The 22898-nt window shown below is 35.1% G+C and overlaps 4 protein-coding genes across 7 annotated transcripts; 3 read left to right on the plus strand and 1 right to left on the minus strand.

Annotated features, from left to right (window-relative positions):
- Window positions 1–127: 127 nt before the first annotated feature.
- On the plus strand, window positions 128–1985 carry LOC107911603 (SPX domain-containing protein 3). Of its 2 annotated transcripts, none has more exons than XM_016839465.2 (3): window positions 128–668; window positions 1088–1253; window positions 1347–1985. In XM_016839465.2, the coding sequence occupies exons 1-3, from the start codon at window positions 429–431 to the stop codon at window positions 1721–1723; spliced, it is 783 nt and encodes a 260-aa protein (XP_016694954.1). In that variant the 5' UTR covers window positions 128–428; the 3' UTR covers window positions 1724–1985. The 2 variants fall into 2 exon arrangements, with proteins under 2 accessions (XP_016694954.1, XP_016694953.1); XM_016839464.2 differs by having other exon boundaries at window positions 144–668; window positions 1088–1256.
- Window positions 1986–2563: 578 nt separating this feature from the next.
- Window positions 2564–4953, plus strand: LOC107911600 (uncharacterized). Its single transcript, XM_016839460.2, has 2 exons — window positions 2564–2908; window positions 3742–4953. The coding sequence occupies exon 2, from the start codon at window positions 3790–3792 to the stop codon at window positions 4807–4809; it is 1020 nt and encodes a 339-aa protein (XP_016694949.1). The 5' UTR covers window positions 2564–2908; window positions 3742–3789; the 3' UTR covers window positions 4810–4953.
- A 10169-nt stretch (window positions 4954–15122) lies between these two features.
- On the plus strand, window positions 15123–18188 carry LOC107911599 (vesicle-associated protein 1-2). Of its 2 annotated transcripts, none has more exons than XM_016839459.2 (8): window positions 15123–15451; window positions 15586–15656; window positions 15764–15845; window positions 16018–16133; window positions 16214–16372; window positions 16485–16535; window positions 17295–17372; window positions 17742–18188. In XM_016839459.2, the coding sequence occupies exons 1-8, from the start codon at window positions 15400–15402 to the stop codon at window positions 17859–17861; spliced, it is 729 nt and encodes a 242-aa protein (XP_016694948.1). In that variant the 5' UTR covers window positions 15123–15399; the 3' UTR covers window positions 17862–18188. The 2 variants fall into 2 exon arrangements, 1 of the variants encoding a protein (XP_016694948.1); XR_001687936.2 differs by having other exon boundaries at window positions 15187–15451; window positions 16992–17372.
- Window positions 18189–18249: 61 nt separating this feature from the next.
- On the minus strand, window positions 18250–21063 carry LOC107911598 (uncharacterized protein DDB_G0283697). Of its 2 annotated transcripts, none has more exons than XR_001687935.2 (6): window positions 20188–21063; window positions 19917–20015; window positions 19660–19776; window positions 19493–19553; window positions 18884–19024; window positions 18250–18477 (listed from the first exon to the last, which is right to left on the minus strand). XR_001687935.2 is itself a non-coding variant. In XM_016839458.2 (6 exons), the coding sequence occupies exons 1-6, from the start codon at window positions 20584–20586 to the stop codon at window positions 18409–18411; spliced, it is 870 nt and encodes a 289-aa protein (XP_016694947.1). In that variant the 5' UTR covers window positions 20587–21044; the 3' UTR covers window positions 18250–18408. The 2 variants fall into 2 exon arrangements, 1 of the variants encoding a protein (XP_016694947.1); XM_016839458.2 differs by having other exon boundaries at window positions 18884–19008; window positions 20188–21044.
- Between the last annotated feature and the right edge of the window lie 1835 nt (window positions 21064–22898).

Here is a 22898-nt window from a genome sequence, read left to right on the forward strand (position 1 = left end):
TCATGTATTCCACTCTGATTGGTGCAAAACCTCACCAGCTTGTATCTTTAGTTTTTCCTTTACCCATCTTCCCCATATGTATTTACCTGTATTAATACTATAATGTAAAAGTCGAATCGACCATAAAGCATCGCCATTGGCCCTTGGACTAAGGGTGTTTGGCATGAATGACTACAATACAGTGACCGAATATGCTTGGGATTTCTCTTACATCAAACGACTCTTTTATACCTTTTCTAATCTTCACTTCATCACGCCAAGCATATGCTCTTTCATATTCTATGCTCTTTTGCTATTAAACCCAATTCATCTACCGTTCCTTCTCCTTCATTACCCTTCTCTTGTATTCTTTCTTTTTTTTAAAAAAAAATTGTTCTTTTTACAATTCCAGTTTTCACTTCCATTAAATTTTTGGGTGGGTGTCAAGTATGAAGTTTGGGAAGAGATTAAAGCAGCAAATTGAGGAAAGTTTGCCAGCGTGGCGGGACAAGTTCCTGTCTTACAAAGAGTTGAAAAAGCTTGTTCGACAGATTTCTTCGGCGGAGTCATGTGTGGAGTATGGAAAGGCAGATGCAGAAGCTGAATTTGTGCATTTGTTGAACAATGAGATCGACAAGTTTAATGTTTTTTTCATGGAAGAAGAGGAAGACTTTATCATCCGCCATAAGGTAAGTTTATTTACTGGAAAGCTTAATACGACTGTTTTATATCATAGACCAACACAAACAAAGATGATCATTTAATACCAAGTGCTTTGGTTTAGATATAGTATAGCATTGTTTGTTGGCTGAGTCAACTCAAATGACTCATCAAACCATCCAGGGCCAACTCAGAATAAAGTTAGGAAATTAATATAAAGATTGTTCATACTCTTGGGGTGTTTCTTTACATTTACTAGATAGCTTCATGTAAGTGTGCACCCCAATAGAAAAATCAATTTCTATATACCGTTATTCTTTTTAGAAATATTAGCAATTGAATCTCAATATCTGCAATCTGTTGTAGAAAATCCCACAATTGCTTCCTTTGTAAAAGAAAAGATTAGTTAAATGATATAGAAGTTTGAAGAAGGAATGTATAAATTCAGGAATTGCAACAGAGGATTAAGAGAGTTATAGAAACATGGGGTCCCAATGGAACTAAGCCTTCAGAAGCAGAATATAAAGACGAAATGGCGAAAATTAGAAAAGATATTGTCAATTTCCACGGTGAAATGGTCCTCTTAGTGAATTACAGCAATATCAATTACACAGGTAGTCAGTGTACTGTGTCAATCTTTCATTCAATATATATGTTTCTTTAATATGTTATGATTAATATACCAGACAATGATTTGAGTTGTGTAGGTTTGGCTAAGATACTGAAGAAATATGACAAGCGTACTGGTGGGTTATTGCGTTTGCCCTTTATACAGAAAGTGCTGCAGCAACCATTTTTCATAACCGATCTTGTATCGAAGCTCGTCAAGGAATGTGAAAACATCATTGATGAAGTGTTCCCTGTAGAACAAGAAGACGAAGAAGAAATCGTAAAGGAACAGAGAGAAGCTATAACAGTAGCAGGGAAAGGGATTTTCAGGAACACAGTGGCAGCTCTATTGAGCATGCAAGAAATTAGAAGAGGCAGTTCTACTTACGGCCATTTTTCTCTGCCTCCTATGGATTTGCCAGACTCTGATCTCATACACTCCTTCCAACTCAACTCCCCGATCCCCATTGTCTGATCACACAACTTAAATGAAATTTACGTGTAGTTTCAGTATCGTTGTGTTTATTACGGTTGTGAACGCCCCAAAAAATCGTAACATCCTGTTATGATTGCTATTGAAATCCTAAAGTTAGCATGGGTTTTTAGAACATAGTAAACCTCATACTATTATTGCTCTAAACTTTTTTTTTTAGGATACAATTCTGCATCTTTCATGCAGTCGATTACTAAGTACATTTTTCTTTGGGTTGTATAAACAGATTGATATCCTTATTTTATTTTATTTTATTAGAATTGCTGATTTATATTTATATTTTAAAAACTGTTCAGCATTAATATAAAATAAGTGTTAGTGCAATCGTAAAATACATTGTATTCTGAAAAAAAATATATGTAAGTTTTGAATCTTGATAGAATTTTCCTGAATGTTACCTTGGTTCGAACAAAGCTGCTCTCGAATGGTAAAAAGAAAGAAAATACTTGTGACTATGCCAACAAAAATTAAGAGTCAAACTATAGTAAAAACAAATAAAATCTATAAATTATGAGACAAAGGACTGTTTTCTTTAAAACTCTGTTTATGAAATTAAAACATCATCCCAAACACCTTTTACTCGCTTTTCTTATTTAAAAAAAAATACTAAGAAGTAAATAAGAGATCATCCCAAACACCTTTTACTCGCTTTTCTTATTTAAAAAAAAATACTAAGAAGTAAATAAGAGGCCAATGAGGCCTTAATTTTATTGGTTAAGGTAGAGATATTAAATCTTTGAGTAATTGAATTCGAGTCTCGCTTTTAATAATTACGATGTGTGGGTTTTTAGTCCAACATGTGTATGCCAACTTTTCAGTTTCGATTTTCATTCTTCATTTGTTGTGTTTTGTACTGTTATATTTGTTCTAAAATATTTATAATATACCAAAAATATCTAAGAATTCTATGATTAAAGACTTAAAAAGAGTCCAAGAGCAAATGGCAGGCTGGTGAATCAAATAAGGAGCCGAATAGGAAACAGAAACAAAGTGTAACTACAAACCAAGGCCCCGCCTCAGTGGTTCTGATTCTGACACCTTTACATATCAACGAAACTAGTCAGACAAACCGAAGAAGTGTTTTATTAGAGGCGAGTTTACTAGACTTCTCATTGTCGGATTTTTATCTCCCATTTCAGCATACCAACATCCTCCCCTGGAAATGAGGTAATTTCCTGATTAAATTATACTAGAGAATGAGCTTTACTACTTGCTAGTTATCAACCCTAATTTTCAAATTTCTGGGTCTGTTTTTCCTCAACTCATTATCTATGATACTAATTTTCATCTTCAACTTTCAATTTAACTTTGTGATGTAATTCTGGGTTTTCTTTTTTTCATTATGGAGACTTTGAAAGAGCTTTAGATTGATATTCATAAAATTTATAGAGGACCCGATGCAAAATTGTTCATTAAAAAGAATAAATGAAGTGTTTTGTTTCTGCTGGGATTCGGATGTTATAGGCTTTTTCTTTGTTGTAAGGAAAAATTATGTAACATATTCAAATGATCGATTTTGGCTCGAAAAATCTACTACTCTTGGTCTCCGGTAAGTAAAGATTGAATTTCGTTATTGGAAGAGTTGCTTCCGGGTTTAGGCTTTGAATTTGTACTTTGTTATTCTTGTAATCAGTGTTTAGAAGCAAAAAAACAAGAGCTTCTTCATTGTAGATGCCCACTCTTTGACTGAGCTTCCTGTCTAATTAGTGTGATTTGTATTATTAATTAGACTTTTTAATTTGGTTGCTTCTATTTTATAGAGGTAAAGATAGACAATTACATTTAAAATGGAAATGAGATTAATCAATGATTCGAAACTAGGATAAAAGATAATAACAACTTCATTTGAATTTGTCAAATACCAAGCTTACGTTATTAGCTTCTTCCCCCTCTATTCAACCATTTCATGCATAAATTTGCTGGAAATATCTGATTTTGAATATAGACCTTTAGTTGTTGGAGCTCAACTTTTCCTGCTAACAATCATATGTATGTTTCAGTGAAATGAAAACCATGTCATCTTATCAAAGCTGCTGAAGGTTTCAGTTATGAACCAAGGAATGGCTTCTCTGGCTCGATCTCCTTCTGCCATGTCCATTACTAGAATTCCTCAGGGTCATTCCAAAAGCCTACAATTGTTAAAAGCTTCAAAGGTGCCTTATGTGCTCCCTTTCCATCGCATCCACATCAGAAGGTCCCCTGTTTGCTGCACGAAGTTTCCTCAGTGGGAACCTTCACCGGTCACATATGCTCTAACTGAGAAAGCTGGTGATAAGTTCTTGGATAAATCATCTGAATTATTTGAAACTCTGCGTTCTGAGTCTTCTGACAGCAGAGATGAGGCTTCAATTACTAAAGCTGAAGATCGTACAGATACAACCAATCAACCAGTTGCACAGCTTCAGTTTCTTAAATGGCCATTGTGGCTGCTTGGCCCTTCTGTTCTCCTCGGCACGGGCATGGTACCCACTCTATGGTTGCCAATATCCACCATATTCATTGGCCCAAATGTGGTGAGCCTTCTTTCCTTGATTGGACTTGATTGCATCTTCAATCTGGGTTGCACCCTTTTTCTCCTCATGGCAGATTACTGTGCCAAGTCAAAAAACCTGGGACAAGCTTCCAAGAGCAAACCTCCTGTGAGTTACCAGTTCTGGAATTTGGTTGCAACTTTGACCGGACTTGCAATCCCCTTGATGATGCTGTTTGGATCCCAAAAGGGCTACCTCCAACCTCAGCTGCCTTTCATCCCATATGCAGTTCTATTGGGTCCCTACATCCTGCTTCTGTTGGTACAAATGCTGACTGAGATGTTGACATGGCATTGGGAGTCACCAATCTGGTTGGTGACCCCAGTTGTGTACGAGGCTTACCGCGTGCTACAGCTAATGAGGGGATTGAAACTCGGGGTTGAACTCAGTGCACCAGCATGGATGATGCACACTATCAGGGGCCTGGTCTGTTGGTGGGTACTGATCCTTGGTGTGCAACTCATGAGGGTTGCTTGGTTTGCTGGTTTTACAGCTCGAGCTCAACGACAGCTATCTTCTGCTTCTGCCGATGCTTAATACTAATAGCATCTTAAGTATAAAAATCAAATAAAATGTCTATATGTGGTTTATAGTACATTTATTGAGGAGTTGGTTAACATACGTGTAAGAAATGTTGTTTATAGTTTCACGAGGTTAATGGAATGTTACTTATTTGAATGATAGGAGAAGGCATGTTTGAATGTTTGAAATGATAAAAATCCAAACGATAGAAAAGCCCTTTTTATTCCCACTGCAGAATCGTTAAGAAATTCTGTCTTCATTTTAGTACTTTGTTCAATTTGTTTATTAGTAAAAAACGAATTTGAATCTCAGTTTGTAAACTAATATTGGTTGGATTAATTGTTTCAGTACAAGAAAGAATTGTATCAAACTGTGATTCCACGTCATTTCTATCCTTTCTTTTTCAATAAGAGAATGACAAATCAAATTATTGGAAAGGAATAGAGATAACGTGGAATCACAGTTTCATACAATTAAATTTTATTAGTATTCTAATTTAACCTATAAGAGTAAAGTGTGTTTACTTATTAAAAAATATTTTTACTATTTAAAAATAAAAAATTTAAATGAAATCATGACTTATGATCGTGCGTCGAGGCAGAAAATTAACACAAAACTATCATAAATAAAATGATTTATTTACAGGTGTGATAGGTTTTTTGTAATATTTTTGTGTTACAACGGAACAACGGAGTATTTTGAAGATCAGACTCGAGAGAGTTCAGGTGATAAAGGGATTAACAATGAAAATGCATGCAAATATGCTAGTTAGCTACACAAAAGTGGTCGACTGACTTCCATGTTGGTTAGTTCTTAGATTAGGGATCTAAAGGGTTTAAACTCCTAATTAGTTTAATTTTACCTCTTGGTCATTATTTTACCCAATTAGACGATTTAGTCCGGTTTAGCTTTCGATTTCATCAAACTAAAGCGAACAATCAAAATGATTCTCAATAGGCTCTACTCTTGGTCTCACCTATCTAAATGTTCACTTAGATGCGTCAATGCTAGTTTTTGAAGTTTATTTTATTTAGTCTAGTTTTTACAATTTAGCCTCTCACCCAAAAATTAACCATGCAACATTTCCATCAACCAACCACCATGAGATTTAGTTACTACCCATAATCAACACACAAACATTAGTCAAATACATGCTCAAATTATTCATTAAAGAAAGCATAAAAAACAAGGTTAGAAAACTCTTAGGGACTCTTGATGAGTTCTTTGGAGAAGATGACAACGGCAACAATGAAGAAGAAAACATAACTAAAGTTGAGATTTTTACACTTTAAAAGTTAACAAAGCTGGAATATATTAAAGGCTTTAAAGAGAAATCAAAATATAAAATAAAGTTTGTGTATCTAAGTGCAAAGAAATCAAAAGCTGTGGTAAAAACTAATAAAACTATCAGCTACAACCACTAAGCTGAGAAAAGTAAAGAACTAAAACATAAAAATAGAGAAGAGAATAAATACTAAGCTAAAAATTGATAAATATGTATCTCCCTTAAGTTTGACAATAAAAACATCTTTTGTACTACCAAAATTCAATCATAAAACTTGACAAAAATGCCTTTAGAGTGTAAGAGTTGACTTGTGTTTGTGTAGAATATAAAACTACCCTATAGTATTCTTCACCCCATCAGACACCCATGTCATGACACTTTCAACTGTGGCACCATCTTGGCTCTGAGGGATCTTAATGTCGCAACACTCTCAACAATGATACCATCTTGACATGTCATGACACTCTCAACAGTGATACCATCTTGGCTTTGGGGGTATTAATGTCGCAACATTGACTAGTTTGGGGGTATTAACATCCTCAGCAATAGTCATAATAACTTCTTCACTTCAACAATCAGTAGTGGTATCGCGACCTTGGAAGCTTGGTGCCGTGACTTTCAGCTCAGTGTCACGACACCCTTAGTAGTTTGTTCTAGGTTGATTTCTTGTTGAAGTTTTACACATATGAGGTGATGGAAACTCAATGTCGCGACATCCTAATATCAATGTTGCGACACTCATGTTAGATATTGTTCTCCTCAAGGTTTGGTCGTTGTCGTCTTCTTACACAAACTCAATTGCATTATTAGGCTCCCAATGACACCATTTTCCCAAATTGGGCCTAAGAAGACTAAAATTAAATAAACATGATCATTAATACTAAAAACTAAAAATCAACAAGAATATATAGAAAAGATTTATAAATTGCTTGAGAACAAACTCATTAAGTGTTCTAGAGAGCCTAATTTGACATATCAAATTACAATGGATCAAGTTATCCACATAGTAATCTTTCAAACGCTGATAAAAAATTAAAATAAATTCAATTAAGCCGATTGAGTCTTAACTCAATTGGTATGAGCATTGTTGCTAATGCAGGAGGACATAAGATCGAGTGCGCTGAAGTGCATTGTTCTTCTGTTTTTGGGTTGGGTGGGGGTTATGGGTAGATCTAAGTATTGTGTCAAAAAAAAATAAATATAATCAAAATTTATAAATTCAATGTTACAATTGTATTCTAAAAACACTTTTTACTTTTAGATATTAGCTATATTCATTATAAAAAATTTTAGTTTTCTTTATCCCATAATTGAATGAGTACTTTTTTATAGAGATTTAAGTAAATGTAAATACTTTTATATTAAATTTATTGATTGATTTTTTTTTTATTTCTAAAAGCTTACATTCAATAATTCTAGAATTCTTTAAACATTTTTATTTTTATTTTGAAATTTGTGGAAATTTTCATAAGTTTTTAATAATTAAAAAAAAATCTTATCGTGCTTGATTTTTTTATAAACCTTTATAATTTTTAGAATCTTTCAAAAGTTTTTGAATTTTTATTTGAGTTTTTAAAGATTCTTTTAGTTTTTCTTGAAAGTTCTTTTTATAGATTTTAACAAAAAATCTTACATCTTTTTTCATATTCTTTTAGAAAATTCTTAGCTTTACGTTTCATAAAGGGTGAATATCTGGGAAAGTAATAATGTATTTTTTTTATTTCATAAGTATCATGTATTTTTTAATATTTTACTATATTTATAATACACTTGTCAACCTTCTGATTTTTCTTGTAGAGTCTAAAAATTCTATTGACAGTGTCCCAAAAAATTTCCCTTACATAAAACTTTATTTTTTTAAGAATCTTTCAAAAAATTAATTTTTTTTATCTTCTACAGTCATTTATAATTTTTGGTTTAATGTTGATAATTTATTTTTGTAAAATAACTTAAAAATCTAATTTAAAAAACTTAGTTAATGTTTGGAAAATCATCTAGTAATTGGATTAGGGTGTAATTGCTTATAATTATATAAGGGTGGCATGTTTGGGTAACTATTGAAATTGATAGTCCCACCGAATTAGCTGTAAGTGAAGTACCCCAATTACACTTTCCAATTTCTCTTGTTTACCTCACTCATCATCAATAATATATTTATTTATAAAAATTCATGGCTAAAAAGTATGGACATAACTTATTTATGTGTCAATGTCATATGTTATAAAAATAATATATTTATTTATAAAAAATGTTATAGTTTTTTATTGTAAATTATTTATAAAAAAACTTTATAAAGTTATGAAAAATTATATTATTTATAAAAGTTATATATTATAACTTTTATATTACTTGTTACTTTAACTTATGATTATATAAAGGATATGGTTTAATATAAGTTTTTCTCCAAATTAAGTTTATATAAATTTTTACCTACATATTATATGGATTGTGAACCCAAATATTATCAGATCCATGCTAATTATGCAAATACAAAATATTTTTTGCATCATAGATGCCATTTGGGAGAATGCCAAACACAAGCATCATAACTTGCGAATTCTTTAATTTGTGACATTCAAAGCTTCTAAATATTATTAAGAAGACATTTGTTGTTCTAAATTTTTTTCATATTAATAACTTCATCTTAGTATAGCATAAAAAATAATGTTGGATCTGTCGAAACCATCTTTGAAAACAAAAATTTAGTTGTCGACTTTAAAAATAAAACTGGAGTCGCCACCGATCCTTTATTAAGGTGTGATCGGCCCACCTTAAAAATTATTTTGGTCTACGAGTTTTAAGAAAACGAGTTCGGGAGTCAGTTACGCAAGAGGAAGGGTTAGCACCCTCGCAACGCCCAAAATCGGTACCAAGTCGATTATTTAATGTCTTAGTGTCGTGGGCTAAAAAAGAAATTTTTTTAAAAAAGAAAAAAACCCAAATGAGGAAATCAGAAAAGGATAATCAATTGTCCAAGACATGTAAAGAAATCGAGTCCCAATACGTTAGGGTACAATTTCTCAAAATTCCCGAACTTTGAATATCGCTTTATTTTATGCGAAAATATTCGTTTTTAATGCATATGATGCGATGCATGAGATGAATGCAAGAAAGGCGTTAATTATGATTCAATTCCACTTAGAAAACTTTGCTAGAGAAAAAATTTCTTTACATAAACTGGCTATAAATAAGGCATTGCCCTAACACTTAGAACTTTAATCTCCCTAAGTAACGATGCCAACTTCTGCCCCTGATCTGATTTCGATTCGTACTTCACACTTAGTATATCAGCTTGTATTGCCAAATTCTGCAGGTGCTCAGCTACCCCTTAAATCTGAACCACAGCTTCTCCCATAATGTGATCCCTTCTTGCAACCTGATCTTGGAGATAGTGAAGTTGTTCACCTTGATGATCTTCATTTGCTTCCAGATGTTCAATCCCGGCTTTACAGTTCTGTAATGCCATCTCTAATCCTTCTACTGTTCTCTTCATTTGCTCGATCTTACTCAAGCTTGCTTGCAACTCCATCACAACATTGCGATTTCGATATTGATGAATAGTTTCCTCCAGTTCGGCCACCCTAGCTTTTAATTTATCCTTTTCATTCTGGCTTTCTGACAAACTCCTTTCAAGGAACTTATTTTGCGTCTGAGCCTCCTGAAATTTCTTTTCCCACCTACCAGCCTTGGCCTTTTCTTCTTCAACCTCTTGACGCCACTGCTCTGAGGTTTTTCCCAACCCAGCAGTTCTAACTGACATACGTAGTCTCTTATAATCCGTCTTCAAGCTATTCAAATCTTCCTCGGCTTTGCGTTTTTCTTTTCTCAGGCCTTCAGTTTCTAGCTTCTGAACATCTATGTCCAACTTTAAATTCATCTTCTCCTCTTCCATTTGCTCTATCTTCCTTTCGAGCTCTGAGTTTCTTCTTTCAAAATCCTACTTTATAATTTCTAGCTCAGAATGGACCACATGTACATGCTTTTCTACTAATTGATTGTCTCATTGACCTGGAACATATATATTATCATTGACCCTCCTACCTAACCACTTGATATATTCAGGAGTCGTCGATGGACCTACTGCCAATCTCTTCATTCGTCGAGTCTGCTTCCAAGCATTTGTCATTTCTTGAATCTTCTTCTTGTAACCATCACACTTATACGAGAATTCACTTTGAGCTAATCCTTGGGTTGTAGGTACAAACTGCCTCGATCTATACTGTCTCAATACCAGTAACGGTGCATAGCCAATAGCTCCCCAAATCCCAAGTAGAGGAACCCAATCGAAATCTCCACACCTATATAAGATCTCATCTGGCAGCATCCAAGGAGCTCTCCACTCGATGTCCTCCTCTTGAAGATTCTGAAGAATTGCAATCCATCTTTCTTCTAAAACACCATCTTGCCTCGGTATCGCCACTATTTCTTTCAAAGGTGAATAAGTTTCAGAAAAAACTTAATAAGAAAATTTATCAACCTTCTAGAAGTGACTGTGAAACCATGCCAAGAGAAGTTGCGCACATCCAATGAATCTTCCTTCACCTACTCTTCGGCATTCATTCAGTGACCTGAAAGTTTCTGCTAAAATTGCTGGAACCGATGTGATTTCTTTATCAAGTCGATCGAAAAGATCAGTGACTACTTCATCAACATGTCCCAAGGCTTTGGGAAAGATAACTAAACCGTAAATACCCAAGGCAAAGACATCAACCCTCTTCCTCGTATCCAGGTGTGCTAGAATTAAATCCTTCAGGTTCTTCCAATGAATGAATTTACTATCTCCCTTTTTGTTTGATTCGTGTAGTGACCCATTGCTCACTCATCCACGTAATATTCATCAACTTCTTCAAAAAGGTTGGAACATTAGCAGCTCTCGAGTAGGCTTTGTCTACTTGGATCTTCGAACAACGAAGTAAGGCAGTATATTCTTCCACTGTAGGCATTAAATCAACACTTCCAAAGGTGAAAAAACTATAAGTAGGGTTCCAAAATTGGGCTAAGGCACGAAATAGATGCTTATCCACCTTTACGTCGAGCAAAAAAGGTAGATATCCATAGCTAGAATAAAAGAGCTGTTTGATCTCATCATCCCACTGATCCCACATTTCTTTCAAATACTGTAGGCTATTCTGAGTCACACTGATGTGAGTGAAGTCCCACAACTCTGACACGTATCCTTTGGCCAAACTATCACCTTTCTCTTGCTGTGTTGTCTCTGACCAAGTTTGGACAGCCGCATTATCTTCCACTTTATCAAGAAACCCTTTTTCCATGATAAGATTTCTATCTAGTAACCGAATATGAACTAACGCCCTTTTAGGATGAAATGCTATGCAATCATGATGTCATGCAATCAAAACAAAACAAACCCAAGTCAGTACCACAAAAAAAAGATATAATCCAATATAAACATGAAATAGCAAAAACACTTATCAGGAATCCACTAGGGTTTTGGAATAGTTCTACCTAGGGCAAGTTCCTAAAGCTCACTATATGAGGTTTAGTTTCTAGAGTAAGGGTACCCAAACCAGCAGATTCTTCAATCCTCACCTATTATAGGCTCATATGGATCGAGATCAGTTCAGGGGGATACATTTCCCTATGGCTGCACGGAGATGAAAATCTTACGAAGACATAGGTACGGATGTATCCCGGAAGCGGTCCACTACCCTGCACGGAGGTGAAAACCTCACGAAGGACTAGTTTCTCGCTCCCACTTAAAAGGTAAAATGCAAAATGCAAATGCAAAGTTACCAACATACCAAGATGAAAAATCAATGAATGCGAAGGGAACTCATGAAATTTTTTTAAAACTTTTGATTTTCGACACAAAGACAAATATAATTAGTTTATGGCTCGACTCTCAAAGTCCCCAGTGGAGTCGCCAAGCTGTCGAAACCATATTTGAAAACAAAAATTTAGTTGTCGACTTTAAAAATAAAACTGGAGTCGCCACCGATCCTTTATTAAGGTGTGATCGGCCCACCTTAAAAATTATTTTGGTCTACGAGTTTTAAGAAAACGAGTTCGGGAGTCAGTTACGCACGAGGAAGGGTTAGCACCCTCGCAACGCCCAAAATTGGTACCAAGTCGATTATTTAATGTCTCAGTGTCGTGGGCTAAAAAAGAAGTTTTTTAAAAAGAAAAAAAACCCAAATGAGGAAATCGGAAAAGGATAATCAATTGCTCAAGACATGTAAAGAAATCGAGTCCCAATACGTTAGGGTACAATTTTTCAAAATTCCCGAACTTTGAATATCGCTTTTATTTTATGCGAAAATATTCGTTTTGAGAAGGTAACACGCCACACCCAATACGTTAGGGCACGACAAGTTAAATTCCCAAAATGATTTTTATACTCATGCATTTTGAACAAAGAACATTCTCGGTTATTTAAGATGGATAAAGAAAATCAGAACCCAATACGTTAGGGCTCAATTTCCTTTGAAAATCCCAAACTTCGAATAATGTCTTTATTCAATAAAACTTTGAATCAAGAAAATACTTTGATGTATGGTTAAAACCAAAAAAGGTGTGTTAAAAATTAATGTATAATATGAAGCAAACTTTAATTTAAAACATATACGAATGTGTATTTTGGATTGTAAAGTATGAGAAACATGTGGATTTTAACATGTGTGTGCATATATATATATATAAAGATACACATTTGTAAAATAAAGTAAAAAATATGCATAAAATAAGATAGAAATATACAAATATACATATTTACAGAAGTAGGGAAAAAATTTGAGAAAAGAAAAAAAATATAAAAGTATATATACAGAGAACGTGTATGTACAAAAATATGTATGTATAAGAATTAAAATATGTATGAATGTATATATATAAATGTAAAAATATTATCGGTAAAAAACAATAAGAACAGATATAAAAGTATACGGATAGGTATATATTTACAAAATAAAAATGTATGAGTATATATAATTATAGGTACATAAAAGTATAAATATGCATGCATTTATGAAGGCTTAGATATGTATACACATATTAAAAATACGCGCACACATATTATATAATAAAAAAACAATGCGTATGCAATTATAAAAAGTATATATGTAAAAGATGCGTGTAAATGTATGAAAATAATGAACATAATAGTGATGACAAAAATAGTAAATAATATAATAGTAAGAGTGCAATAATGATATTAACATAAAAAAAACTAAAATGTCAAATGTAGGATCAAATCGAAAATAAAAGAATTTTAAGGGCTGAATTTAGATTTAGAAAACATGCGAATGGACCTAATTAAAGTGCGCACAACAACAGGAGGACCCAAATGGAAATTAATCCATTCCCCCAAAACGTTGCGTAGCAATATGGGCTGAAATGAATAAAAGCAGAAACCTTTGGGACAAATTAAAAGAAATTCAATTGGCTTAATAAAACATGGCGCGAATGAGGGAGGACCGAACGCGCAAATTTCCCATCTGACTTCAGAACACGCGGATCCTCCCCTCCAGGTCGGGTCACCGCGCGGGTCTGGCCATCAAAATGGCGCCGTTTTATTGCGTTATTTAAAACAAAATTCTTTCTTTCAAAATCATTTTCAACCGAATGAGGAAAAAAAAACAAAAAAAACAAAGCTCTCAAGTGCTCTGCTAGGGTTTAGTCCCTGGCATCCCTGCACCATTCTTCGCCTCGCGTCACAACCCGATCGCCGAAAAAAAAAACCCGATTTCACCTTGAACAAAAATCTGTATTCTCAATGCTCTTTTCCTATTTTCTTGTGTATTCTCCGTATCCTCCCTTACTTTACAGATTTCCAAAGGCTTTTATAGCCCGAAAAATCGAAAAGAAAAAAAACAAATAAAATATCTGCTAATTATTTTTTGCTGTTTTATCTCAATCGGACTCCTTGAGTCTGTTTTTGCAGGTGTCGTGGAGTATGGCGTGCGTGGAGAGGGGGTTGGCCCCGAGACGTGCGGCGCCTGGAATCCTGCTGGAAGCATGGAGGCTGAGGCGGCTTGGGCGCATGGTGCTAGGGTTGCTGCTAGATTTTAGTTAATGGGCTATTGGGGTTTGGGCTAATTGTTTTTTAGGTTTAATATTATTGGGCCTGTAAAAAAAACTAGACTGTTTATTTGGTTTTTTTGGTTTGGGTTCTGCATGTGGGCCCGGGCTAATTGGGTCTGATCGTATTAGTATGTTACATATTTTTTAACTTTAATTATAGGTGAAATTAAGATATCCATACTTCGAAAAGCAAACGAAAGAAGGAGATATTAATTATCTTACTGATAAATATTCAAATTTAGAATAACTCGGTCAAAGATCAATAGATAATGATAACGAGCAAATGTTAAATATCAAGGAGGGAATAACTCAACAAATATGTACTAAAATAATTAAGTACAAATCTTTATAATTATAAGATAATGTAATTACTATCCTAATAATTACATTTTCAATCGATTACTCTTTACTGTCCAAACTAACCTTCGATGGATTACTAATTTAAAAAAAAAACTTAATTGGTTTCTTATTATTTTTCAAATGAATTTTTTAGCATTTAAGGGGAAAAATAATTTGGTTTCTCTTGTTGTGAATTAGATGTGTCCATGGGCCGGGCCAGGCCGAGTTCGGGTCGGGTTCAGAAAAAAATTTCAGCCTGTATCCTAGGCCCGAGACCGGCCTGGCCTGAAATATAGGCCTGAATTTTTGTCCAGGCCCGGCCCGAAAAAAATTCTTAAGCCCGAGCCCGGCCCGGCCAGGCCTATTTTTTTAATAAACACCAAAAATTTATTTAAAAAATAAAAAATATTTTAAAATTATTTTAAAATTAAAAAATATTTATTTATTATATTCAGGCCGGGTCGTACTGGGCTCGGGCCAAAAAAGTAGTGCCCGAAACGCGCCTCATTTTTTTGTCCAAACCCATATTTCGAGCCTATATTTTTACCCGAACTCTTCCATATTTCGAACAGGCAGTCGGGTCGAGCCGGACCGCCCGGCCCATGGACACCTCACATGGACACCTCTATTGTGAATGCTTTTTATTGGAAAGTCCAAATCATTATGGGGAGACGAATAGACAATTATAGCCCTAAAAGGAACCGCATGATACTGTAAAATAGGGAACGGGAAACAACCGCAGTCAAAAGAGTAAGACGAACATCATTATCGCACGCGCTTGCTTTTCAGCTCTCTCTCTCTCTCTCTCTCGCTCGAAGACCGGTCATCATTGTCATAATTCTGCTTTCGCCGGAAACCAGAATCTTGGGCCCTTTTAAAAACTTCATAGAAGCCTCCCTCAATTATATCTCTGGTGGTCTCCTGTCACTGATCCAATCACGATGAGTACCGGTGAACTTCTCAGCATCGAGCCTCAAGAGCTCCAATTTCCCTGTAAGCATCTCCCAAACTCTTTCCTGTTTAAAGAATTTACAGTTTAGCGTAGCTTTCCAGATCCATTTCTTCATGGATATAAGTTTCATTTTCAACTGTTTTCTAATCATTAACATTTCTTGTTACTGAATTAGTTGAATTGCGAAAGCAGATCTCATGTTCTCTAAACTTATCCAACAAGACCGACAATTATGTGGCTTTTAAGGTACTTCTGAAATCTCGTGTTTCAGTTACTACTTTTTCCTCAAACATTTCTGGAAAAGAAAAGAAAGAATTTTTTTTACTTAGGATGTGCGTGTGTGTGTTTTGCAGGTGAAAACGACAAATCCGAAGAAGTACTGTGTAAGGCCTAACACTGGAGTTGTATTACCTAGGTCAACGTGCAACGTTATTGGTCTCTCTCCTTGTCCCTCTCTGGCACAAAATTTGGACTTAGCTATCCTTATTTTAGTTAATCATGTTTCTTTTTTAATGTTTAGTTGAATTTCATGGCAACCATAGCTTTATTTGCGACTTTATAATTACTTTTTTCAGTAGTTACTTATTGTTTTTATTTATGGAGTCAGTTATAATGCAAGCTCAAAAGGAAGCACCTCCTGATATGCAATGCAAGGATAAATTTTTACTTCAGAGTGTGGTTGCTAGTCCTGGAGCTACAGCAAAGGATATAACTTCAGAGATGGTAAGTATTGTAGTCTGTTAGATCTGATTTGAAAAAAGGTGGGTTTTTGTTTCCTAACTGTTTGCTTTTGAATATGTTAGTTTAACAAAGAATCCGAACATCATGTTGAGGAGTGCAAGTTGAGGGTTATTTATGTTGCCGCTCCTAGGCCGCCTTCCCCTGTTCGGGAAGGATCTGAGGAAGGCTTGTCACCTAGGGCTTCTGTCTCGGACAATGGTAGCTTGAATGCTGCAGAATCTGTGAGTTTTCCGTGTCTCTTGTGTTTGACATTGAATAGGGTTTTAGTTTTGATCAGTGTGTTGCACTGATATACTAATGAGTTGTGTATTGGCTATACAATTATGCCTGCAGGTGTCAAGAACTCGTCTTGAGCAGCATAAACATCAAGACAACTCAGATGATGTAACTTCTCTCTCTCGTTCTGTTATTCGTACTTTTAGCTCTGGCATTGAAATTTTATGGGCTTCTGTAAGCCATGTTTTTAGGTTATATCTAAACCAATGGAGTTAATCCATACATTATAGTAGTTCTTTATATTTGCATATGGTTGACTTCAGTTCCATAATTGGTTAATTTAGGAAAATTCTTGATTAATTTGTCACATATTACAAGTTGAAGAATACATTGATGATATCGATATGATGCATCTTTTGGTGGAAATTTCAATCCATCATCAACCAAAACTTAAAAAATTCTCAGAGTACCATGGCATCGTTTACTTGATTCCAATGCTGGGATACACTAGTACACGCCTAGGGATGCTGACAACCTCCTTTAAAATCTTGGTTTGGTCGTTTAAGCTGAACACTAGTGCTGGGGTCACATTTTGAAATTCAACTTCTGCTGTTGGTTTTTCAGATCATCTTGATGTCAGAAATAAAGAAGGATCTAACATGGATCTGCTTTAAATGTGGCATTATACCTTGTCAGATAATAAATGCTATATTTTTCTTCAGGTTAATGAATAAATAACTCTTTTACATATATGATTTAATGTGATAGTAGTCTAACTGAGATATGTTAAAAGAACTATCCTCTTGAAGAATGAAAAGTCTTGAAAGGTTGAATGCCAGAGGGAAAGCTCCTTCTAGCGAAACTTGCAATTACCAAAAAAGGGAAAAGGAAAGCCTTAAAAGATTGTGGCAATACTTCTAATTGCAGGCAAAGTCTCTCATGTTCAAGCTGACTGAGGAGAAAAACTCTGCCATTCAGCAAAATAAGAGGCTGCAGCAAGAACTGGTAAAGTTACTCCATATTTTCTACGAGTTTATTGAGTGTATTTTGGAATTAAATATTCAGGGTTCCAACTCATAACAAAAGTTCCAAGTTGCTAATATGCTATCTATATACCGGTGCATTATCAATCATCTGCAATCACTTTCCAGTTGTCAATAACTTATCTTTCTCTTTAGGTTGAAACGTAGAATGAAAATGAGCTTCTATAGAGGTTCATGGATAGTTTAGAAGGAAATGAGATTTTAAAGAATAATAATAGAGAGAGGATGCTGATAGTAGTTTGTTATCCCTGTATAATTCTAGCATCAATATGGTCCCCACTGGTTGACATTTGTAGTTTTATGCAGCCTTACATTGAAATTTAATTTGCAGGACTTCTTGAGACGTGAAGCCAAAAGAGGTAATGGTGGTATTCCATTCATGTATGTAATTCTTGTTGCCTTGGTTGGCTTGGTTGGCATCATTTTGGGGTACATCTTGAAAACAACATGACCGCCAAGTTTATCCTTTCCTCCTTTGACACATCTCGCGACTGCTAGAAAAATGAAATGAAGAAAAGTGGATAAACAAATGTATATTGATGGGTTGTATGTAGCTCTTGTTAAATATATTACTTACTGGTCTTCATGAATGCACAAAAAACAAAGCCAATGTGTGACGGGTAAGAAGCAACTATGGTTCATTGTATTACCGTGCATTGACAGTACAACTTTCAAGTGACAACCATTGGAATGGATTTCATTATTGCTGTGAACAATCTCGGAACGGCATTTAATCCATGAATTTTGGGAATAATCAAATGCATGTGCTTGACATTCATTTCTTTGCGAAATCTATTAATGATAGTTCTTTTGCATTGACGGGCTCATAAAAAAGTGTATCCAACTTTTCATCAAATTATATATAGCTGAAATTTGTACATTTGTAGTTGGAAGCATTTAACTTGTAGAATTAAAGGAAGGAGCACCGAGTCTTGATTACAAGATTCTAATCCGTTCACAAAAGGTACATCTTATAACAGACTAAGCTTGAATCCTATTTAAGAATTGTCAGATGTTCGTAACATGTTACACCTGCTGACAATTTTCCGGAAATCATCAAGATTTAGCTGCAATGCCACCAGTGAGAAAGGTAAGTAAATTCTTAAACTCGTATACATTTTGAAGTCATGCATTATCCATCACATGCTTATGAATCCCATTTAATCTATCCATAATTCTAAATATTTCGTAAATCCATGTTTTTATACTTTTTAAATATATATATCATATTGAATCTACTCATAATATATGGATTTCATTCTTCCCATTTACCTTATAAATCAAATCCAAATTAAAAATTTCAAATCAAATCGATCTTTCCAAACCAAACACTAGGTTTGGTTTCTAATTTTATTCACATAATACCTATAATTCACTGCTTACAGGACTCATTGAATATTTACTCATATCCATCGTGTAAATACTTTCATACAATGGGAAAAAGAAGATTACTAACTAAAAGAATGTACTGACCTTCCCATCGCCATCGGTATCAAAGCATTGGATCATCTCAGCCAACTCCTTATCTGTCCAGATAAAATCATGTGCAATAGCTACTCTTCGTAAATCTCTCATAGAAATGCTTCCTTTTCCAGCTTCTGATAGCCAACAATGCTTTTGATCAGTGACCAAAAAAACATATTCAAGAATGGTGAGATAATACCAATAACGGGCATAGCATTATATAGATCGGATGTGTTCAACATTGGGTTTCTGGTTCTAATTTGACCGAACCAAAACATGCAATGTAAGCAATGGACCAAAAGTCCTACTATTACTTAGCTAACTGCTGTTACCATAGCATTCGGCATTAATTTCTTCTCAGGTGCCATTATATGTTAAATAATAGCTGTTCTTGTGATAGAACAGATCCTTGTGATGCAACAACAACGCACGCAACATCTTATAGCATCTCAAATGAGAGGCAACCCTCCGCTAGGAGATTCTTTCGCAACAGCAATGCTAATGCAAAACCCGCATAGTTCCTAGTTTCAAAGCTTTCTATAGTAATAAGCTTACTTTGTTGATGCACATCCATGACAAGGAGATAGAGAGCAAAATGAAAGTAGCGTAAAAAATTACCATCAAAGTGAAAGAAGTGCACGACCATTTCATCCTCAGTCATCTGCATGCGGCTGGTGAACTGTGATCCACATATGAAAAGAAACCGAGTGAACGCAAACTGAGTTAGGGGAAGCAAATAGTGTCAATCCTTTAAATCCAGACATTAATTATGAAACAGAACAAACCGATTTTTTCCTCTTCGATCGAGCATTCCCCTTGCTTTCAGTGAAAGTAGCATCTTGCACAAATGTAGGTACAGCACCTAAAACTTCTCCAGAATCTTTAAGGGACAGAGCAATTGCCTGAAAATGTATCACAAAAGTTTAGTCTCGCAGTAAAACCAGATACTTATACTAGACGAAGTTCCGCGTTGCCAAACTCAAACAAGTCAAAAACCTAGAAATGGAAACAGCATTTGCTCCGTACTGTCACCGAAACTGACCTTCATTAATTCATCATCACCATCGTCAATGAAATCTGAACTACTCAAATGTTTTTGAACAGAAGCTTTCTTCTTAGATCTTGAGCCTTTATTTTTCATCTGGAAAAGAGAGAATCAATTCAAGTATAAGCTAAACTATAACTAGATGGCTCGAGGGAAGAGCTACACTATAAAGTAATCAAATTTATCATCTTATTTAGGGCTCCTTAAACGATTCGTTTCTGTGAGCTATTTTACCAAAAAAAGGGCTAAATTGTAGCCGAGTACCCACCTTCTTTTTACGAGACTGAGTTTGAGGCGTTTTACTACCCGGAAACTCCTCCTCATCATCACCATCAAGTTTATCATCATCGTCTTCGTCGTGGTCGTCCTCGTTATCATTGGGCCTGTAATCTTCATCGTCATCAATGACCTTGCGTTTCCCTTTAATCTTGCTCGAAGTCCGACTTGTATTTGGCGACAAACCCATCAAAGAAGAGGCAATTTTGGGCAGACCCAAAGCCTCCATTCTGGCTCTGTTCTCTGCAATTCTCGCTAGTCTCTGCTTCTCGTATTCGGATATACCTTGTTGTTCTTGCTTGAGGATTACTTCATTATCATCATCTTCTTCTTCTTCGCTTACACTTCCACTTTCTTCTGATTCAGAATTAGAGATTCGGCGTTTTGTCATTGTGGCTTCTAATTCTCCTGTAGATTTTTGGCGCGACTTTGTTGAAGAATTGGAACAGACCTTTTACAGTTAATTTTAGGACGATCTTGCCACTATAATACTCTAATGAATTTATAGTGATCTAAAACTTTGCTCAATTTCGGTAAGAAACATTAACCTTTTTTTTGCTTTCTATGTGATATTAGGTCATGGAGATAATTTTTATTTAGTCAGACTTAAGGTATGAAAGAAATGGATATGGGTTGGGGCTTGTCTTTGAGGCCGTCAACAAGAAGAGCTACAACAGTGAATAATGTTTGGTTCTGTAAGGAAGAAATGCAAATTGGGGAAAGTGTGATATGGGGTGGAATTCAAGTGATGTGATGAGTAGAGAGTTGGGGAAATCAATATTGGGATTTAATTTGGAAAGATTCAAAAATCAAGCTAATAATGTTAAGGCGGGACCCTTTAATGGGATGGATCTGGCCGATATGGAGAAGGATATGGAAGATAGTTTGATAGAAAGTGGGGATGGGAAGAAAAAGCCCAGGTTTGAAAATATGGATTTTAGCGTTTCTGTTTTTGTAGATTCGCTAGTGTTTCTGTTTCTGCAGATTCGTTAAGGTCTATTAATGAGCGAATCACTCAAGTACAAAAAAAGACCGGCGACTGCCAATAGGCAAGCCGACCGAAAGCAATGAAACTCTTAAGCTAGAATGTCCGCAGACTGGAGAACCCGCGGGATATTAGAAAGCTTAAACATATGTTGAAGAAATATTGTTCCTAAATTGTCTTATTAATGGAGATGAAGTTAAATAGATCTCGAATGGAAAAGTTGCATAAAAGATGTGGGTTTCAAAATGGTATTGTGTTTTCAGCTGAAGGAACGTAAGGGGGTCTATGTTTAGCTTGGAAAGAAGGCACCATGGTTCAACTTTGAAATTATTCAAAGAATCATATTGATGTAATCATTAAAGAAGATGGGGAAAGTCCTGAATGGAGGATGGCAGGTTTTCATGGGACAGTCAATATTTGTAATAAAGAGGAAACGTGGAATCTCTTGAGGCAATTAGGAAGGGATCAAAATTATCCCTAGATGGTTTGGGGGGCTTTAATGAAATATTGTATGCTTATGAAAAAAAAGAGGAGTACCAAGGGAAGAGAAACGTATGGATGAGTTTCACATGGTGCTTATGGAATATTCTTTAGTGGATGTTGGATATCTAAGGTCTTGTTTATGTTGGAATATTGTATGCTTGACAGAGGTGTTGCTAACGCTGAATGGATGGCTTTGTTCCCTGATTTATAGTTAGTCATTTACCTCACTCTTTCTCGAATCATTGTTCCTTATATATTCAAACAATTTAGGAAGATGTAAGGCGAATAAAGAAAATTTTTCATTTTGAGGCTTGGTGGATTTTAGAGGAAACTTGTGAAAAGGAAGTCTGAAGATTATAAGAGGCAAGTTCGGGTAATGCAATGGAGAAACTAATTATATTGCAAAGGGGTTTGAAAGATTGGGAGAGGAAAGTCTGAACGAAATGAGGGGGCTTATACAAGACCTCATGAGGTAGATGGATATTTAAACAATTAGGAGAGGGACGAGGAAACGCTTGCGGAATTATTGGAAGTCAAGCTGCATCTTAATTCGGAAATTGAGAAAGAAAAGTTTTATTGGGAACAAAGGGTAGGTGCAAATTAATTACAAAATGGGGATAGAAATACGACGTTTTTTCATAACTTTGCTTCTTAATGTCGACAAATGAATAAAGTTCGTAGTTTGCAAGATAAGGATGGTAAGGCGGCTTCGGAGGGTGGAGCGATGAAGGTACTGAAAACCCGGATCATATTCTTTTGGGAGTGAAGAGGTGTATTACTGAAAGCATGAATAGGATGTTGACTGCAAAATATAAGGAGGAATTATATATGACACTAAAAGGAATAGGCCCAACAAAGGCATCGGGACCAGATGGATACTCGACACTGTTTTTCCAAAAGTTTTGGCATATTTTAGGACAGGACGTCGTTTCTTACTGTTTGGAAATTCTAAATTGAGGTATGTCTTTGGAACCCATTAGTATTACAAATATTGTATTGATCCCGAAGATTTCCCACTCAACAAATTTAACAAACTTCCATCCTATAAGCCTATGTACAATTATTTATAAAATGATATTTAAGACTATTGCTAATAAGCTTCAAAAAGTTTTGGATCTTTGTATTGATGAAGCGCAAAGTGCGTTTGTTCCTGGGCATTTGATAACTGATAATGTACTGCGTGCCAATGAGATTTTACACACTTTTAAAAAAAAAGGATAGGTCGAAAGGGTTTT

Source organism: Gossypium hirsutum, chromosome D11 (assembly GCF_007990345.1).
Source record: "Gossypium hirsutum isolate 1008001.06 chromosome D11, Gossypium_hirsutum_v2.1, whole genome shotgun sequence".
In the NCBI taxonomy this organism is placed as follows: domain Eukaryota; kingdom Viridiplantae; phylum Streptophyta; class Magnoliopsida; order Malvales; family Malvaceae; genus Gossypium; species Gossypium hirsutum.